This window comes from Magnolia sinica, chromosome 3, assembly GCF_029962835.1.
Source record: "Magnolia sinica isolate HGM2019 chromosome 3, MsV1, whole genome shotgun sequence".
NCBI lineage: Eukaryota > Viridiplantae > Streptophyta > Magnoliopsida > Magnoliales > Magnoliaceae > Magnolia > Magnolia sinica.
This window is the reverse complement of record NC_080575.1, coordinates 10,074,399-10,095,377: the sequence shown is the minus strand read 5'-3', so window position 1 is coordinate 10,095,377 and position 20,979 is coordinate 10,074,399. Positions and strand designations below refer to the sequence as shown.

At 38.0% G+C, this 20,979-nt stretch overlaps 1 protein-coding gene across 1 annotated transcript; it reads left to right on the top strand.

Annotated features, from left to right (window-relative positions):
• The first annotated feature begins 730 nt into the window (after window positions 1-730).
• On the top strand, window positions 731-19,887 carry LOC131239482 ((S)-scoulerine 9-O-methyltransferase-like). The gene is made up of 3 exons (XM_058237203.1): window positions 731-1,488; window positions 18,823-18,887; window positions 19,167-19,887. Exons 1-3 carry the CDS (start codon window positions 786-788, stop codon window positions 19,479-19,481), a joined length of 1,083 nt encoding a protein of 360 aa, XP_058093186.1. The 5' UTR covers window positions 731-785; the 3' UTR covers window positions 19,482-19,887.
• The last annotated feature ends 1,092 nt before the right edge of the window (window positions 19,888-20,979 follow it).

Sequence of the window (20,979 nt, the reverse complement as noted above, 5' to 3'; positions counted from 1 at the left end):
ACTCAGTGTGCTCTCATCGTACTAAGTAAACTCCGTTGGCCTACTGTGAATATATCTGGTCTATTCATGCCATTCATCTGCTTTTCCATATTATTTTAGAGGTGGACCAAAATTTAAGCCTACCAAAAAAACAAATAGACCATACCATAGGAAACAGTTGGAATAATGACTTTCTCCGTGGAAAACTTTCTAGGGCCCACAGTGATGTTTATTTCTCATCTAACCTGTTCATAAGATAACACAGATATGGATGAAGGGAAAACACAAATACAAGTTAGATCCAAAACTTCTGTGGCCCCCAAAAAATTTTCAATGGTAAATGTTCAATTGACACTGCTTCATATGGTGTGGTCTAGTTGAGGTTTAGATATACTTCTTTTTTAGGCTCAAGTCCTAAAATTACCTGGTAAAATGGATGGACGGAGTGGATTAAATACATAAATCACGGTGGACCCCACTTAGCGTACTGAGTTACTCAGTACGCAATCCCATGGATCTCATGAAAGTTACTACCACGTGATTCTCGCACGTTGGGCAGAAGTTTTCGTAGCCACTTGTCCTTTCCTCTTCGTATCCTCTCCACTTAGTGGGTGAGGCCCACTTAAATGTATTTTTATAATATCTGGTCGTCCATCCATATTTCCAGCTCAGTTTAAGCTAAAAAAATGAGACGAATTTTACAAGTACATATAGACATGTAATCTCATCTTAGCATCCTCACAATACAACTCCACATGGTGGTATAAGCGTCAGCTGTGCTAAGGCCACAAAAGCACAAACATAACATGAGTGTCCACGATCATGCAAGCCGTCTAGCGGCTGTTCGCCTCGCAGACGGCATATGCATCCCCATGGCCCTGCAGGCTGCGATAGATCTAAAGGTGTTCGAGATCATAGCTGATGCTGGGCCTGAAGCTCAGCTCTCCACATCAGAGATGATCGCCAAGATGAACACATCGAATCCGCATGCTGCAGCTACCTTGGAACGTATACTCCGTGTCCTGGTAACGGATTCAATCCTCACTCTGTCGGTAAGATCAGACGGTGAGGGTGGAAGGACCGAACCTGTGTATGGCCTAACGGATGAATCTCGTTTCCTTGTGCCAGATGAGGACGGCACCTCGGTGGCCTCACTTGTGCAACTGTGCCTCGACAGGGCAACAGTGGAGGGCATGTATTATCTTAAGGACTTCGTAATCCAAGGGAAACGGCCACCCTTTGAAATTGTCCATGGTGTGGATGTATTTGAGTTTGGTTCCAAGGAGCCCAAGTACAACAAGCTATTCCATGATGCCATGAGCAGTTTCTCGGTCATTGTTTTGAATGTGTTGCTTGAGGTGTATAAAAGTTTCAATGAAGTAAAACAAGTAATGGACGTGGGTGGAGGCATAGGCACCTCCATTTCTTTCATGGTCTCCCATTTCCCTCACGTACATGGTGTTAACTTCGATTTGCCCCATGTAATTGCCAGTGCACCTCATTATTCAGGTACCTCTCTCTCTCTCTCTAACACGCCCACATCACAACATAAATGTACGGCTCCCCGTGGGAGAATATGTTAGGGATGTATATTTGCGGCTCTCATAATTTGAAAAATATGTTAGGGATGTATATTTGCGGCTCTCATAATTTAAACACTTGACCATCCACTTTGATACCATTTCATGTTGTATTTTAAATTATTTTAAAATAATTTAGTGTTTCAAAATATCTGTTGAAACGGGCCCCTACGGATATGTCTTTTCACCTAAGTATGAAATGTTACATTCTTTCAATTTTTATTTTGAAAAGTTGTATCTTTTGAAACGTAATGGTCGCACCAATTGGGTTTAAACCCAATAGTCACAACTTTTTTGAAAGGATGTCTTTACAAAGTCTATAAATAGACAGGAGTGCTAACACACAACCAACCGCAATATTTTTCTTATTCCATCCAACCCATTCATCATCTAAGCCCCATTAGGATTACTTGAAAATGCAAATATCAATTTCAGTGGGCCCGAAAAAGTTTTCAATGGTGGCCATCCTCATCCCAATATTTCTTGTAATATGGCCCACTCTACCTGATTCTACGGTTCAGATGCTAAGATAACTTATCTGCTGATGGACGGAGTGATGTCAAATAGAAATTACTGTGGCCCGAAAGGGTTTTTTGTTGACCGGACGGGGGCAAAAAGTGACGTAGTCGGTTTGTTTCGTAGTCGGAGGAAAAGGCCATTGTTGTGGTCATGCTCCCTTGTCTGGGTCAACAAGGGAGCATGACTTAGATGGGGCCAAAATAGATACCTGTGACAAATCCACTCCATCCATCAATTTCTCAAGATGACAATACATCAGAATTTTGAAAATCATATATGTACGAAACTTAGATGAGCCACGCAACAGGAAAAATTGATAATTGAAATGTCCACCATTGAAACCTTCCTGTATCCGTCCATGATTTTTTTAATGCCATCCAAACCGTTCATAAGGTTATTAATATTCCGATTAACTGTATATAGAATTATCATCCTGATACAAAGTTTCTACTCGCCACAAAGGTTTCAATGGTGGTTGCTCGATCCCTGCTTTTTTGTGTGGCATGGTCATCTGAATTTTGGGTCTCCCAGAATTTTTACTCATGTTGTATCATGAACTTTGAGAAACTGATGGACAGAGTGGATTTTACACTGGCATGTCAGTGGGCCCTACGTAGCTTCTGACAACAAGAACCTCCTTGGTGGGCGGCACGGTCAATCCACCTCCTTGGAAAGAAAAACAAAAAGAAACAAGGCCATTCAAACGAGTTAGCAGCGGATGTACCTTCCAATGTTGTTCCAGAAGGGCGCGGGTTTAGTAAGACCAAGTAATAACTTAGTGGGTGAGTCCCTATTTGTAGGGTGTGTTTATACCTCTGCCATTCATCCTCTTTTTTTTTTCTTTTTTTTTCATTTTAATAAATATTAATAAAAAAACGAAGGAAATACAAATCTCAAGGGAACCATACCATATAAAATAGTCATGATTGATCATTAAAATCCTTCCCTGGGCTATAGAAGTTTTGGATCAAGCTGATATTTATTTTTTACCTTCATCTATGTCTGTTTGAACTTACAGTAAAATAAACATTGCGGTTAATTTAACTTAAGGAAGTTTTTAATAGTGGATGTTCAATTATCTCTGTTTCCTATGATGTGGTCGACCTGGGACTTGCATCCACTTCAATTTTAGGTCCATGTTCTAAGATGATCTGAAAAAGCGAATGGACGGCATGGATATACAAAATATGCATCTAGATGGGCCCCACGATCGATTACCTTGGACTCCCCTAATTCATGATTGTTCTAAAGTCATCCATTAAAAGGGTAAATTCTCGGCACGTGGTGTAAAGAAGGAACGCGGACGAGAAAACCCGTAAAAATGTTTTAGCATACAACGTTGTATGTGATGATGATATCTTGAAACCGAGAGTCTCCATACCGTCAAATCTTGTGATCATTTGAGTTGAAGCATAGCCCAAAATCACAAAAGATCTCATCCTTTGAATATTTTTTTTCCACATGATGGGGACAAATTGAACGGTTGGGATCATACTTTTATTGTGATTCTTGGATGGGGATGGAGTATAACTCCTACCCGGACTTAGCTAGAGATGGACGGTCTGGTCAAGGACTCAAGGGTTATCTGGGCCCACTGTGATATATGTGTTTTATCCAAGCCATCCATCCACTTTGAAATATCATTTTAGAACATGGCCTGAAAATAAGATAGATGTAAGGCTCGAGTGTACCACACCATACCAAGCAGTTGTGAGGATGACACCACCATTGAAATCTTCATGGGGATGTGATGTTTATTTTCCATCCAACCTTTTCTTAAGGTCACATGGACCTAGATGATGGGAAAATTTAAATATCAGCTTGATCCAAAAATTTTATGGTCCTCAGCTTGACTCACTAGCTCAACTCAACTCAGTTTGGTAAGCAACTCGGGCTAGTTCGAGTCAAGTTAGAGCTAAGAGCGAGTCCTCTGCAGCTTTTTCTCGAATACATAGAGTGCACCTTCAATTTCTTATGAAATGTAAAGCAACATCTACTTATAGGTATTTCATTAAACACTCAACAAGCAATATAAAAATCAAGATATAAGGATATTTGTTTCATATCCATACCTTCCTTGCCACAAGTCAACACTTTCCATCAAACACTCGCTAAGCAACATCGATATCAAAATAATCAAGTCACCGAATTGATTAAATTCGAGCTCAAAAACTCTACTCGAAATTTTTTCAAGCTCAAAAAATCAGCTTAACTCGACTTGAACCTAGTTTTAAACTAAGTCAAATCAAACTTTTTCAAGTCGGAGTTGAGGGAGCTGATGGAGCTAACTCGGTTCGTGTACACCCCTACTTCATGCATGCCTTTGTGATCTCATGGCCAGCTTGGATGATAAATAAGTGTCATTGGGCCCTAACAATATTTCAATGCTAGAAATCATTATTCGCACTATTTGACACACGGTATGGTACACTTAAGATTTGGATACGCTTCAATTTTAAATTTAGCCCTTAAAATGAACTAGAAAATTAGATAAGTAGCGTGGATAAATCTCATATATGGACGGAGTTTACTCGCTATGGCAAGAGGATACTGAATAACTCAGTTGTCTTTCTCGTGGAGGTAGTACCTAATCCCCGCTGTGATTCTCTGGTAACAGACAACCTGTGGCGGGCCCCACCACGTGATGCACGAATGTGTGGATGACTATCAATACTTTTAACACGTGGAATGACGTGGATTGAAGTGATGCATCATAACCGAGTCCAGATGCACAGAATGTACAAATAAGACCACATTTGTGTGATCTGGACCGTTCATTGATGGGCTTTTATAGTGCGGATTCGGCAAAATTTATTGAGAATAAAAGTTCCTAACCATTAAAGTGATGGTTGAACGAAAAATGCATCAACGGTCGGTTGTGCGATAGGATGGATCGGTACGATCTTTATATACTTTTGCCATCTGTGATTTGTGCCACACTGTTGCATCAGGACGGACGCGGATTGCACGGTGAACTCAAGACCACGGAATTACGCGGTGTAAGTACTCTGTGGGGCCCACTGAAATGTACGTGTTTTATTCACCGTCCATCTCAAAATCAAAGAATATCCGAATCTTAAATAGACCACACAACACATGGTACTGAGGATTGAATGCTTCCCGTTTGAAAGCTTAGTTTGATATTTGCATTTTCCTTGATCAAAGGTTTGTGTGACCTCATGAACTGATTAGAAGACAAATAGACATTTATGTGGTTCCAAAGAAGGATTTAACTTTGGACGTCATTATCCCAGTTATTTCCTGTGGTATAATTCTTAAAATAAACTAATAAAATTGACAGAAGGTGTAAATAAAATATATTGTGGGGCTCACCTTGATGTATATGTTTTATCCACACCCTCTGTCTATTTTGACAGATGATTTTATAGCGTGATCCTGAAAAGAAGGCAGATCAGAGGTTCAAGTGGACCACACCACAATAAGCAGTAGGGATTGAACTCCTACTATTGGAAACTTCCTAGGGCCCACGTGATTTTTATTTTCCATCCAACCCGTTCATTAGGTCATTTAGACTTGGATTAATAGTCAGATTGATCCAAAACTTTTGTGCTTCTAGGAAGTTTTCAATCTCCACCACTTCTTGTGGTGTGGTCCAATTGAACCTTCAATCTACTTCATTTTTGAGATCACGCCCTAAAATAATCTTTCAAAATAGATGGACGGCATGGATAGAAGTTATACATCAAGGTGGGCCCATAGAAGTCCATTCAGAACCGTCCGTCTCTGGCTACGTACTGGTTGGTTGGGGTGGTACCAATCCCCGTCCACGGAGTTGGGTTCACCGGATGCGGATTGTGTCCTACCCCGTCCCTCTCCCGCTGAGAACGGGCAGGAACTTTGAGTGGCCACTGTGGTGTATGGTTCTTATCTACACCGTCCATCCATTTTTTCTTATAATTTTAAGGTATATACTAAAAAATGAGGCAGATCACATGTTCAAGTGGATTAAACTCTTACAGTTGAAAACTTATTGGGGCCACATAAACTTTGGATGGAGATAATATTTGTATTTTATCTTCATCAAGGTATATATAACTTTATGAATAGGTTGAATGGCAAATAAACATCACATTGGGCCCTAAAAAAGTTTCAACGATGAGAATTATTATCACCGCTGCTTCCTATGGTGTGGTCCACTAGAGCCTTTCATCTGTCTAATTTTTGTTCGTATGACATAAAATGAAATGAAAAAATGGATGAACGGTGTGGATAAGACCCTTACATCACAGTGGCCACTCAACGCTCCTGCCCGTTCCCAGCCGGAGACAGGCGGGGTGGGACGCAATCCGCGTGCGGTTCACCACCAATCCGTGTCCAATCGGGAGACTGTTATGGTACAATCAAGACTTAATATTCCTTGTACGGATGTAATCCTTGCACCACACTTTCGGTATTTTTCAAAGGACGAAAGTGTTTGATACTTTCGCAGAGTGTGATGGATGATACACAGCCACTAAAAAATAACGTATAATTGAATACAAGGTTTAAAAAAACTAATTTAAATTACCGAACCAAATAACGAGTCTCAGTTTATACATGTCACAAATTTGATTAAATAACTATTGGATTTGTAGACATTTATTGGACGGTTGATATGTAAAGTATCCTACCATCTTATTTTAAAAAGAAAGTGTCCACCAATCAACGGATACGATTGCTCGAAAAATCTGACTTCGGGATGGTAAGTTAAAAGAGATCATGTTAAACAATTCAGTCGTTTTAATTGAGCTAACGCATGCGAACCGCACGGTTTCTAAGTGCCCGACATCGCCAGAGTATAAGTACCTACTCGTTTGTCTAGTTTATTTTTTATTTTTTTATTTTTTTACCTGACTCGTTTCAAAGTCTAGTTTGACCGTTTGCCATTCGAAATCATTTAAGGACTTGTGATCAAAAATTAGGTGTATATGGAACTAAAGTGGGAGACACGAGGGAAAACAGTGATCATTCAGTGAGCACCGTTGAAGCATTCTTATGCCCAAAAAATTATTGTATCAGTCTATATTTTTGGTTTTTTCACTTCATCCCATTGACAATGACCTCATAAACGGTTTAGATAACATATAAACATCAAGGTGGAGACTGGGAAGATTTCAACGGTAGAAATTTCTTTCCCTAATTTTCCCTCTCGTTGAGTTGTTCATCCGCCTCAATTTTTGTCACAGGCCCTAAAATGAGATCTCAAAACGGATGGACGGAATGGATTTCTCACATACATTGTAGTGGGCCCCACCCAGATCCTTGCGCAGGAACTTCCTGCGAAAGGCTTTCGCAGGAAATCCGCGTCCGTTAATCATAACCTGCAACGTTTTGTCTAGTTTATTTTTTATTTTTTTATCTTTTTACCTGACTCGTTTCAAAGTCTAGTTTGACCGTTTGCCATTGCCTTACTTTCGACCACAGAGATTCGGTAGCCCACCTGCCCAATGCCATTGTCATTTCCACAAAAAAAAAAAAAAACACGTGTCATTGTAGCACACGTGCAACATGCGAGCTTTTCATCTCGTGGTATACACTTCGTAGATCTTCCAGCGTGAGTTTTAGAAATTTTACTCCATGGGTGAGCCACAGGGTATCGAATAAAGGTTGAGGACGTTGAAATATCGCTATTGTTATAAAATATTAATTTTAATTACATTTTAATATATATATATATAAAGACTTTGAAAAATGCATTTTTCATGGTTTTGGGAATAGTGTATATATATATACATTTTTCATGGTTTTGGGAATAGAGAAGGGATTTTTTGGGTATATATATATATGTAAAGAGTGAAGTATTATAATATTTATCCACATGGTCCAAAGGAGAATGAAATTTCGGTGTTCCTGAAACACCCGCGCGCCGGCACAATTTACACTTCGCCTGGCCTCCCTTGGTATATATAGAGACTGAAATATGGCTGTTGTAGTAGATGTGTAACAGCTATGCAATTTATTGCAGAGCCATGCTGAAACTGCTGCATGGCTGGCTTAACAATTAGAAACTGGACCATAACCCCTCAGCCACCATATCTTATATAAAGAGAGCTTGGATGAGTCTCCAATTCATCACAACTCACTCTAGCAAACCCATACGAACTGATACTATGTCAGAACACACCGCTTAGTTAGTAACCCCAGCATTGGTCGGCTAATGTCAAAGCTCTATGGGTCCCATCATGATGTATATATTTTTTTTTATCCAAACGGTCCATACACTTTTGTAGATTATTTTAGGGAATAAGACCAAAAATGACAAGGATCCAAATTGCAGGTGGACCACACCATAGAAAAATAGTGTTGACTGCATCTCCACCATTAAAAACTTCATAAGCACCACCGTAATGTTTATTTGCCATCCAACCTATTTATAAGGTTACAAAAACCTGGATGAAGGAAAGCCACAAATATCAGCTTGATCCAAAAAGTCGGTGGCCCACAAAAAGTTTTGGACAATAAGCATTCAACTCTACTGTTTCTTATGGTGTGGTCCACATAAGATTTGGGTCAGCCTCATTTTTGATATCATGACTTAAAATGAGTTGACGAAATAGATGGACGGCAGGGATAAAACAGATACATCATGGAGGCCAAACTGCGTCGACCTTGACCACCCATCCATGGGACCCACAAGGTCACTGGTACACATGCTCAATTTATCACATGGTGACAACATTGAGCTACTAAATGGTAACACTCGCATTGAAGTTTACTGGGATTCAGGCCAATTGATTCATCGGGTGGGCCCCATCAATGTGGTCCACCTAATCTACCATAGTATGGCCAGGATACTAGAGGTGGATCCCACCTCTTCAATGAATCAGATGCAATATACACGGTCCAGATGAGTTCAATGGCCACTGACTCCTTTGTCCATGAGAATGATTAGATGCATTTGAATCGCATTGTAATTAATTCCAGCCGTATGGTCCCCTATTATGCGTCAGTTCCATCCACTGTCCATTAGATGTACATTGCTCCATGTGGTGTGTCCCACCTAAGTTTTGGACCAGGATGATTATTGGAATCTACGGCAAACATGAGGAAAGGCCTTAGATCCACGGTTTGGATTTCACTTACACATCAAGGGTGCTTTGTACAGCTCAAACGTATGGTAATTACCAAACATAGGTTTGTGTTTGTGTGTGGGGCCACCATGGATTGTATCCTTGAAGGAACTATTTGATTTTAGTGGACCGGCCAAGGCCCATTAATTCCAAGTCCGATTCCTTGGATTAGGGTGTTGAAGTCATGTCCTTAGCCCATGGGCTCCAAATAGGCTAGCTGAAACCCAAAATATTAATGATACTTACTAACTTAGTTTTGCATGTATAAGCTATCCAATATTTTTAAACTACTAACATTGAATTATTAAAACATGGCTGTAGTGTATCCATGTGATTGAATTCCACAAGAGGCTTTCGCTCAAGGACTAGCATGCTAGCGGAATTGAGCAAATGACAAGGCTATATTGATAGATAGAGGGGAGGTTAAAGAGGTTGCACATGTGCCAATGTGGCACGTGTGTGTGAGATCCGAACCAGTCGTCAGCTGGGTCCCAGTTGAATATACCCATAAATTCAACAACACATGTTTGGCCCAACTGAGACGTAGTTGGATTGTTGGGTCAGGGTACATTCATGATGGACCCCACCCCACCTAATGAATGGCTCAGGATGGAACACCGGCTGTCGATGGTTCACTGCCCTGGAATCAGATTGATTGAATGGATCCTAATCAATGATTAATGGACATTTTCTTGTTGAAGTTTCAACATTTATTTGTAATCAATAGACCAAATTCACAACGAATGTCGTTCACTTGTACACATATATAACTAGAATGTCAAGTGTAAACGGTATATATAGATGGATGGCATTGATAAACGCATCCATCAATGTGCAGCCCACATGTGTAGTGGATTTCAAAAATATTTATGGAAATCTCACATCGGACCAAATGCAACTCCACATGACTAAATGCAATTCCATCCCACATAATCCCAACATTTCTCATCCTCTCCAAATGTTGAATGGAATTGCAACGTACCTCAAGGTTGAAACGCAACGCTTTTACCATCGGAGCATGCCTTACGACCTGAGTCATTGCCTTGACAGGTACTCGTGGCCATCATAATTATATATGTCACTCTCTTTTAGTCAGGTCATATGTTGCAGTGGTTCAGTCTAACTTTTTTTAAATTTTTTTTTTTTTTGTGGCCATAGGTGCCCTATGGATGTATCTTTTTACTTTAGTCTGAAAGGTTGCATCATTTCACATTTTGTTTTGAAAAGTTATGTCTTTTGAAGCATAAGGGTAGTACCAATTGGATTTAAACCCAATAGTCACAACCCTTTTTGAAAGGGTGTCTCCACACCCTTAAGGGTGCCTTTACAAAGTCTATAAATAGACTTCTGATTTTAAGTTTTGAAATACACAAGATCATGTCAGAGTGACTAACCAACGATTTTTCATCGTTGATTTACTTGGACAATGTTTGGACGGTGCTGATTTACATGGACAATGTTTGGACGATGCTGATCATCATTAGTGGGCCATGTGCCCAATAAAATGATAGTGTATAATGACATACATGTTACACCTGCAACTATTGAAATGATTTTAGGTGTAATCCAAGCTCTCAGTCTCACCGTGGACTGCAAACCCCCTCCTCGGAAGGTGGTGGACCCCACAGACCTGATCAAATGGTTGCACAACACGTTGTACCTGATAAGTGGCTGGTACAAGTGTGGATTCATAAGTCTTCTAGTGAATGTGTGTCTACATGGTCCACATTAAAAGTCATATAGAATGGATCAAGCTAATATTTGTGTGATCATTTGATCTGGGTCTTTGTGACCTTATCAACGGGTTGGATGGCAAATGAACATTCTGGTGGCCCTCGTGAATTTTTTTAATGATGGGATTCAATCATTACTGTTTCCTTCAGCATATGGTTCACCTAAGATTCGGATCTCCTTCATTTTTTTGTATCATGCCCTAAAATGAGCTATCAACGTGTATGAAAGGTGAGGATGTAACATTTAGGGATCCACCGACCTCAATGGACATCGGATCCATTCAAACAGCTCCAATAATGCATGGCCCACCTGAGTTTTAGAATATTTTGATATTTTGGCAATTCTTTCATAGGCATATCATATGAATGGTATATAAACACCAATGTGGGTCGTACACAAAACGAGTGGTGATCATTGTATTCAAACTATATTTAGTATGACTTAGTGTGCTCTTATCTACTAAGTAAACTCTGTTGGGCCCACCGTCAATGTATCTGGTCTATCTATGCCGTCCATCCATTTTTCCATATTATTTTAGGGGTTGAGACCAAAATTTAAGCCTACCAAAAGATCAAATAGACCATACCATAGGAAACAGTTGGAATAATGACTTCCACTGTTGAAAACTTTCTAAGGCCCATAGTGATGTTTATTTCTCATCCAACCTGTTCATAAAATCACACAAATATGGATGAAGGGACAACACAAGTACAAGCTTGATCCAAAACTTTTGTGGCCCCCAAGAAATTTTCAACGGTAAATGTTCAATTGACACTATTTCATATGGTGTGGTCCAGTTAAGGTTTAGATATACTTCTTTTTAGGATCAAGCCCTAAAATTACCTGGTAAAATGGATGGACGGAGTGGATAAAATACATAAATCACGGTGGACCCCACTTAGCGTACTGAGTTACTCAGTACGCAATCCCATGGATCTCATGAAAGTTACTACCACGTGGTTCTCGCGCATTGGGCAGAAGTTTTCGTAGCCACTTGTCCTTTCCTCTTCGTATCCTCTCCACTTAGTGGGTGAGGCCCACTTCAATGTATTTTTATAATATCCGGCTGTCCATCCATATTTCCAGCTCAGTTTAAGCTAAAAAAATGAGGCGAATTTTACAAGTACATATAAACATGCAATCTCATCTTAGCATCCTCACAATAAAACTCCACATAGTGGTATAAGCGTCAGCTGTGCTAAGGCCACAAAAGCACAAACATAACATGAGTGTCCACGATCATGCAAGCCGTCTAGCGGCCGTTCGCCTCGCAAACGGCATATGCCTCCCCATGGCCCTGCAGGCTGCGATAGATCTAAAGGTGTTCGAGATCATAGCTGATGCTGGGCCTGAAGCTCAGCTCTCCACATCAGAGATGATCGCCAAGATGAACACATCGAATCCGCATGCTACAGCTGCCTTGGAACGTATACTCCGTGTCCTGGTAACGGATTCAATCCTCACTCTGTCGGTAAGATCAGAGGTGAGGGTGGAAGGACCGAACCTGTGTATGGCTTAACGGACGAATCTCGTTTCCTTGTACCAGATGAGGATGGCACCTCGGTGGCCTCACTTGTGCAACTATGCCTCGACAGGGCAACAGTGGAGGGCATGTATTATCTTAAGGACTTCATAATCCAAGGGGAACGGCCACCCTTTGAAATTGTCCATGGTGTTGATGTATTTGAGTTTGGTTCCAAGGAGCCCAAGTACAACAAGCTATTCCACGATGCCATGAGCAGTTTCTCGGTCATTGTTTTGAATGTGTTGCTTGAGGTGTATAAAGGTTTCAATGAAGTAAAACAAGTAATGGACGTGGGTGGAGGCATAGGCACCTCCATTTCTTTCATTGTCTCCCATTTCCCTCACGTACATGGTGTTAACTTCGATTTGCCCCATGTAATTGCCATTGCACCTCATTACTCAGGTACCTCTCTCTCTCTCTCTCTCTCTCTCTCTCTCTCTCTCTCTCTCTAACACGCCCACATCACAACATAAATGTACGGCTCCCCGTGGGAGAATATGTTAGGGATGTATATTTGCGGCTCCCATAATTTGAACACCTGACCATCCACTTTGATACCATTTCATGTTGTATTTTAAATTATTTTAAAATAATTTAGTGTTTCAAAATATCCGTTGAGACAGGCCCCTACGGATGTGTCTTTTCACCTAAGTATGAAAGGTTACATTCTTTCAATTTTTGTTTTGAAAAGTTATGTCTTTTAAAACCTAATGGTCACAGCAATTGGGTTTAAACCCAATAGTCACAACCTTTTTGAAAGGGTGTCTTTACAAAGTCTATAAATAGACTTCCGCTTTTAAGTTTTGGAATGGATTTTAAAAAGTCAGGTTTTGTTTTAAAAATTGTGTTTAAGTATTTCTGGTTCGGGTTAAGACTGCAAATGGTTTAAGCTCGTGTACAGTGAGTGCACCGCTGGGACCGGGTCATAGTCGTTGTATCCTGGAGGTCAATTGCTCTGGAAACCTGTTGCACTTGGGATGTTGTCTAAGGAGAGCAAATTCGATTTTAAGTCGAGTGACTCACGTCATGCCTTGACTTATACAAATTGATAAGCTTTCTAACTTTCTTATTTTAATTTTATGTAATTTAAATAGTTTTCCAAAATCCAATATCCAACAATCTTGAATTCAAAATCATTTTGGAAAAATATTTACACACACACACACACACACACACACACACACTTACATTTTGAGTTATAAAAATTCAAACCGCCCACCAACCTAATTTGTGGGCCATAGCCCATATAACATGTAGTTCGAATAATGGGTAAATGAAAAGGCTTTATGGCAACTTTATCGATCACCCTATTATATCAAAAATTTGAAATCAAATTGGAAAACTATATTATGGCAAAGTTATTAAATGCTTATTTAGTGTGGTAATTCAAAATGAATACTTCTTATATTTCATTAATCATCCTTGTAAATATGAATCTTGACCAATGTGAAGATGGTAGATGATAATATGAAAATCCATCATCGGTTGCTTCTTCTAGAATGATTATATAACATCTTTTTAGTGGATAGGAGGTTGGGATGAGAAATGGACATCCACATGACAGAGAGATCAATGTCCATTTCCATGGATATTAAAATAATAATAAATAATAATAATAAAATTAAAGGAAGAGAGAAATGATGGTTAGATTGAGAAAATTTCATTCACATTTTCTCTAATTCTTTTCATGCAAAAGATTTGTGTTTTTTCTTCTTTTTTTTTTTTTACCGTCAATCATTTTCTCTTAATCTAGTGTTCGTTTGGCCTTTGATTTTGATCAAAATGGCTCGTGGTTCGGTGATCTGAACTATTGTTCGGATGGCTACATCGTGGATGGATTTACCATAAAAATCCTTCCATTCAAAATGATCTTATCCGTAGAATCTTTGGACTTTTCCAAGTTAATTATGGAACATTGTTGCATTCCTGATGATAATTGCCTAAAAACTAAAACCGTTGTATTCCAGCCCTAACATATAAATTCTCATCTCTTGCAAAACCTAAATGATTACAAATCTTGATTAAAAGAGGAAAACTTTTTGTATGTTAACCATTCGAAGCCTTGATAACAGGAAATGAATGGTTATGTGATGGTTCCAATGACAACGACAAGGGCTCGTTGTTGTTGTTGTTTGTATGTGTAAATCTCAACCCGGATTCCAAATTTAAAATGTTGTGAGAATGGATGACGGTTGTGGATGTAGGGGGATCTAATGGCTACAAGGTCCTAAAATTTTAAAGAGAAAATAAAAGATTTTCTTATTTCTATTTTCATCTCCGAGGTTCTGTACGATTATGATTATTCTAATGTCTATTTTCTAGTTGTGTCTTTTGTTGAACTTTTGCATGCATCAAAATTCTTGATGCTTGATATTCGTTACATACATAAGGTGTGTCCTTTGATGTCATGGCATGATGCCAAAATATCATGTTTGGATCTCTGGTTACTATATAATAAGAAACGGTTCACATTAATATATATATATATATATATATAAAAGGTTTATCAATCGATGACTGAGATTATTCTCTACTGTCCACCTAAGAGTCCACTAGATGAATCATTTGGATCACTAGGGTGATAATCCATCTTTATAATGAAATATTGTCTCAATCAAGTGTCGATTCTTGCCGAAATCATATATTAGGCACAAAGTTTATTAATTGGATGGTTAGGATCGTTGGTGCAATTTTGCAAAATTGGTCATTAGATAGTCCAAATCCACTCAATGTATTATAAAACTTTATCCTAAGAATTTTCAAATAAGCGGTTATGATCATCTCTTGGTGGGCGGAAGGAGCGAATCCCTTTAAAAGCAATATCTCCACAATTGTTGTTATAAACCACTACATGGGTAGTGCACATCCTGTTTAATTTAGTATAATTTAAGTTATGTTGTTGTTAACATGCATTAGTTGGGTGATGTTACTGATCATGACTCATTAATTTTCTTTGTGAATTAATTGAGAAATGCAACACTCTCAAATAGGGAGAGATTCTAAAAGTTTTCATGTTAGTACGGTGCATGTGTGAGAGATCCCGACCATCTACCAAGTAGGGCTATAGATAAACAGGCTCTGTCTGAAAGCCAAACATGGACGCTGATAAGAAAGACATTCTCTTACAAGTATATATGATAAGTGGATTAGCCAAATGGGACAGGGCATTGTCTATAATCAAATGCATATAGTGCTTAGATCAGATCCCTCACACATGTGTTGCAAGTCATGTGAAGCAGGTATAACACTTAGTTTTCTGTCACATGATTTCATGCTTACTTAGAATTATCACTTTAGATTATCTTTATGTCATCTATGGTGCCTATTGCATGCATAGAATCCATGATCTAAAATATCAATCTTAATCATGTCATTTTTCATGTGGCACATGTAAGAGTGAAAATATTATTTAGTGGGTTTTGCCTTTAATGGCCTAGATGGAGGGGTATTCATCTCGGACACATGACACATATAGATGATACATCAATGCTAGCCATTGATGGAAGTAGTATCATGTAAAGGTAAAAGGTTAAAAGGTGAATAACTAAAAAAAAAGAAAGGAATTGATTGGAAAGACCCAATAAATGCATAGTCTGCATTCATAGCTAGATGATAATTGGATTGTAGTTACAATTCATTTTAGATGTGACTCATCATTGGATATTCTATAGAATAATGGTTCTCACATGCCTGGATTAGAATGATTTCAATGGATTTGATCAGATCGATAATTGAGTCAATTAAATTATGGGCTAGTTATAACTATTCTTATATAAATGCTCACATTTTCTTCTTGTACGAATAAATCCGCTTGTAATCACATCCATCATCAACAACGTTCTATGGTAGGATTCAATTATTTTGAAAGAAATATTATTTTCATTTGATCATATGTCAATTTAGGACAAATGTGGTAGATTTAGTCAATTCATATGATAGTTCGTATGAAATCCTCAACTCAAAATTTAGTTAATAGGTTTATCAGGTAGACCATAGATATATCTATTTGGGCTAAATCTGAAATTATAAGAGTGCATTTGAATGCATTTAGATACACCACTTAACCCCTAGAGTATAAGTTTAGTTAATAAATATTTGATAAATGGGTTGATATGAAAGTTTTGTACCAATAAAGGTATATGATGAATGTTATGGATTAATATGCACATGTGTTGCCTTGGTATCATGTAGGTCTTAGAGAAAAAAAAATATAAGTCTTGGAGACAAGATATCTGGAATCAAACTGATTATATGTTTTAATAATCTAATTGGTAGTCATTAAATAAATGGTTAGAAAGAAAATTGTTAGTGGTTTGAATTCGGAAGATGATTGCTGGGTCAATGAAATTTTTAGGCTATATTTTATTTTCATTGGAGGTTAGATTTGGACATTTGGGATTGATATTTATATAAGACTATAAATTCATATGTTGTTTTACCATCAACAAATGTATCTAATGTCCAAATTTATGCACCTATGGAGCCCATTGTTCGATCCGTCGATTAAGATACTTGATAATGAACTTGGATATTTCTCCTCCATATTCAATTATCAAATATCCATTGATTGTATTAAATTCTAATCATTAATTGATAATTTGGCCAACCTTTAATATGTGATAACATAATAATGTTGCAATATGATTACATGAAGGTTATACTTTATTTAATTTATCATATGTCTATGCATGACAGATTACTCTAGCCTCTTTGTACTATAGATACAATAAGTTTGATTGACTTTACCACTAGTTGGTTGAATGGTAAGCTAGTGAAGTTGCTTGAATGGTAAGAGTACATTTAAGGTTAAGAAAGTTGGTTGTATTCAGAGCCGGTGATATGACAACTATCATAATAAAAGTGATGCTAAGTATCTGTTGTTTAATGAAGTCGTAATTATTGACTCTATGAGGTTAGAAATGAGTTTGGTATGCTTTGCTTCGAGATATATATGAATAGTAAAAGAAGTTGCAATTGACTGCCAAAAACTTGACTGAGGAGCAAAAGAAATAATCCACCTAAACGAAGACTCATTTATGAGTAGCTAGTTGGTGAGGCAATAACTTGCCAATATGATAATCCTTAGCTGGTCTGAAAGAATGACTAGTCACATTGGGACTAAGACATGCCAAACTCTTATGGGTGATAACAGTTGTTAATTTTTCGTAATAAGCGAAAGCTCAACGGATTAATGACGGGTGGGGGTAAAAGGCCTGCAGGTCATAAATCTTCTGACCAAATGACTATCTAAAATATTAGTCAATGATACATCGAAGGAAATGGGGCTGAGCCTAATAATATGAGCTACCAGTGTTGGCAACCCAATCTATACGAGTAGAGATCCTATTAGATAGGTTGAATAGGTAAACAACAAGACACGAGGTAGATGATTGCATTGATATAGCCCCTTCTATGGTGTACAGTGTGAGCAACAATGAAGAAGGATGAGTTTTTGAACTCTTAATGAATCCATAACCATATATTTAGTGGTGTACTCAATTGCTGCGTACACTTAATAGAATTCACTTATATGAGTGTGGAGGTGGAGGGCGCTTCTTATGAGAATCTAGACGAATTCTCTAGAGCACTCATGAAATCCAGGTAATAGTGCATGGTCGAAATGCACCGAACCGCAGAATCACTTGTAGCTTATGGTGATACCGGCACCATTGTATAACTCTTCCATCTTAAATCGAAATGTTAAAAATTTTGAAACATGCGGGGGATTGTTGTATTTTAAATTATTTAAAAATAATTTAGTATTTCAAAATATCTGTTGAGATGGGCCCCTACAGATGTGTCTTTTCACTTAAGTCTGAAAGGTTGTATCCTTTCAATTTTTGTTTTGAAAAGTTGTGTGTTTTGAAACCTAAGGGTCGCACCAATTGAGTTTAAATCTAATAGTCACAACCTTTTTGAAAGGGTGTCTCTACACCCTTAAGGGTTTATAGACTTTCGCTTTTAAGTTTTGGAGTGGATTTTAAAAAGTCAAGTTTTGTTTTAAAATTTTGAGGCCTGTTTGGTTTTCCTATTACAATGGCAATGAACTGTAAATGAGAAATGATTATTTACTTTTGTAATTGTTTGATAATATTACACACGTTTGACTATAATGAAGATTTTGTTACGTTGCTCATTTCATCCCTTATTAATCACTGCAAAATTTGTAATTTTATGGTGTGAAAATGTAATGATTATACCTATAAAGGTACTTTACAAATGCATTTAACCCTGGAACAACTAGTCATATTCTCTGATTAAACAGAGACCTAAAAATGCTAATGATACCAAGATGAAAATTGGCATGCGCATGCATATATACATATTTCTGTTGGTGCATGCATGCATGCATGCATATCCACCCGTTTTAGGCCTGTGTATCGGTCTGCCTAAGTGCTTTTATCTTGTTTTGAAGGTGTGGAGCATGTTGAAGGAAATATGTTCGAAGGTGTACCAAACGCGGAGAACATTTTCATGAAGGTTAGTTTGATGGGTCTTTATTTGTTTTCCTTGAGGGATACTATTTGATTTTGGTGGACCGGCCAAGGTCCATTCTAAGTCCGATTCCTTGGATTAGGGTGTTGAGCTCATGTCCTTAGCCCATGGGCTCCAAATAAATATTTTGCAGCCTAAACCAGATCATTTTGGCTAGCTGAAACAAACCCAAATATTAATCATACATGTTAGATTAGTTTTGCATATTTAAGCTATTTAGTATTTTTAAACTACTAACACTGAATTATTAAAACATGGCTGTAGTTGGTGCTTCACGACTGGGGTGATGATCATTGCATACAGCTGCTAAAGAACTGCTGGAATGCTTTGCCCGACGGCGGGAAGGTGATCAACGTCGACTTCGTCATCCCTTCCGTATTGGGCACGGATGCAATTTCACGCCGTACAGCTACTGAAGATCTAAACATGATAGCTTACACTTCAGGCGGCAAGGAAAGGACATTGGCGGAGTTTGATAAAATAGCAAAAGCAGCCGGATTTGCAGAAACAAAGGATATTCCAATCTCCCTGGGCATTCATGTGCTTGAATTCCACAAGAGGCTTTCGCTCAACAACTAGCATGCTAGAAGAAGTGAGCAAATGACAAGGCCATATTGATAGAGTGGAGATTAAAGAGGTTGCACATGTGCCAATGTGGCACGTGTATGTGAGATCCTAACCAATCGTCAGATGGGTCCCAGTTGAATATACCCATAAATTCAACAACACATGTTTTGCCCAACTGAGACTAGTTGGATTGTTGGGTCAGGGTACATTCATGATGGACCCCATCTAATGAATAGCTCAGGATGGAACACCTCTTAGTATCTTCGACTGCTACGTGGCTTTGCATTTCTCCTTAGAGATATCTCTAATAATCCATGGGAAGAGAAAGCTAGACTAGTGTTCTTAATTTTTTCCCCCTCTTTTTATGTTTTAAATATATCTACTAATAAAATAATGAGCATGAAGTCCTTCTTATTACTCCTCATTGCACAAGTGGTTGGAGAATCGGAGCTGTATATCTGGTGGGCCTTGCCATGTCTTGGTCAAGTTAAAAAAGCTACCATTGATGAATTTTACATGACATCCACTGTCTGCTTGGATGTTTGTTGTCACAATTGATAAAGCTTGGATTTCTGACCGGAGGACGCGTAGAAGTTGACCACCGTCTTGCTAGAGGATACCTATGAATCTACTATGCTTCTATAGACTTCTCACATAAACTTCTCAAATCCATGAGAAATATTTTTTAAAAATAAAAATAAAAATAGAAATAAATTCTATAAAATTCGTAATTTGATTGATAATTGTCTAATGTATTCCTAGTATGTCATTAATATAGAACAAAAAAAAAAAAAACTAAAATTTGTAATTACTAAAAATAACAAAATTTTAACTCTAATAAAAATCTCAATTCTTATAAAACTCTTTTAAAACTTAATTTCTAAATATAAAACTTTTAAATAAATTAAAAAAGAAAAAAAATCTAAAACTCTAAAAATAAAAAATTATTAAAAATTGAAATGACTAAAAATAGTAGTTTTCCTTAAAATTTCGTTTTTGAGTTGAAAGCGCCTGTGCGTCCTGTAACGATACCCAGATCACAAGTTATAGTCAAATCACAGTCCACCTTCTTTTGGCCCAACAATGCTAGGAATGTATATATGACACGTTCTACATTTATTTCCCACGTGATGTAGAGCGGGTCGCGGATAGTTTCATGGCCAAGATGGATCGAAAAAGGCCCGATCGATGACAGAAGTGATCTAGACAGTTAGACCCTAAAACGGACGTATCTAGTAATCCAAAATGAATTATTGGACGTAAAATTTATGATTTTGAGGTAGAACGAGTTACTTTACCCACCTAACCTGTTGCGTTGGGTTGCGTAAGCCAGATTTGCGAAATACCCCCAGATCGAAGGTTGTTTCCTTATTTTAATTCCATTTTTACTATAAATAGTAAGCTTTAATTTGATTATAACTCTTCATCCGTTGGGCTTTAAGAGTTGCGCTTAACGTGAAAAGAGTTTAGAATAATTAGGAGAACGAATTCTAGGAGTTTTAGTTATAGC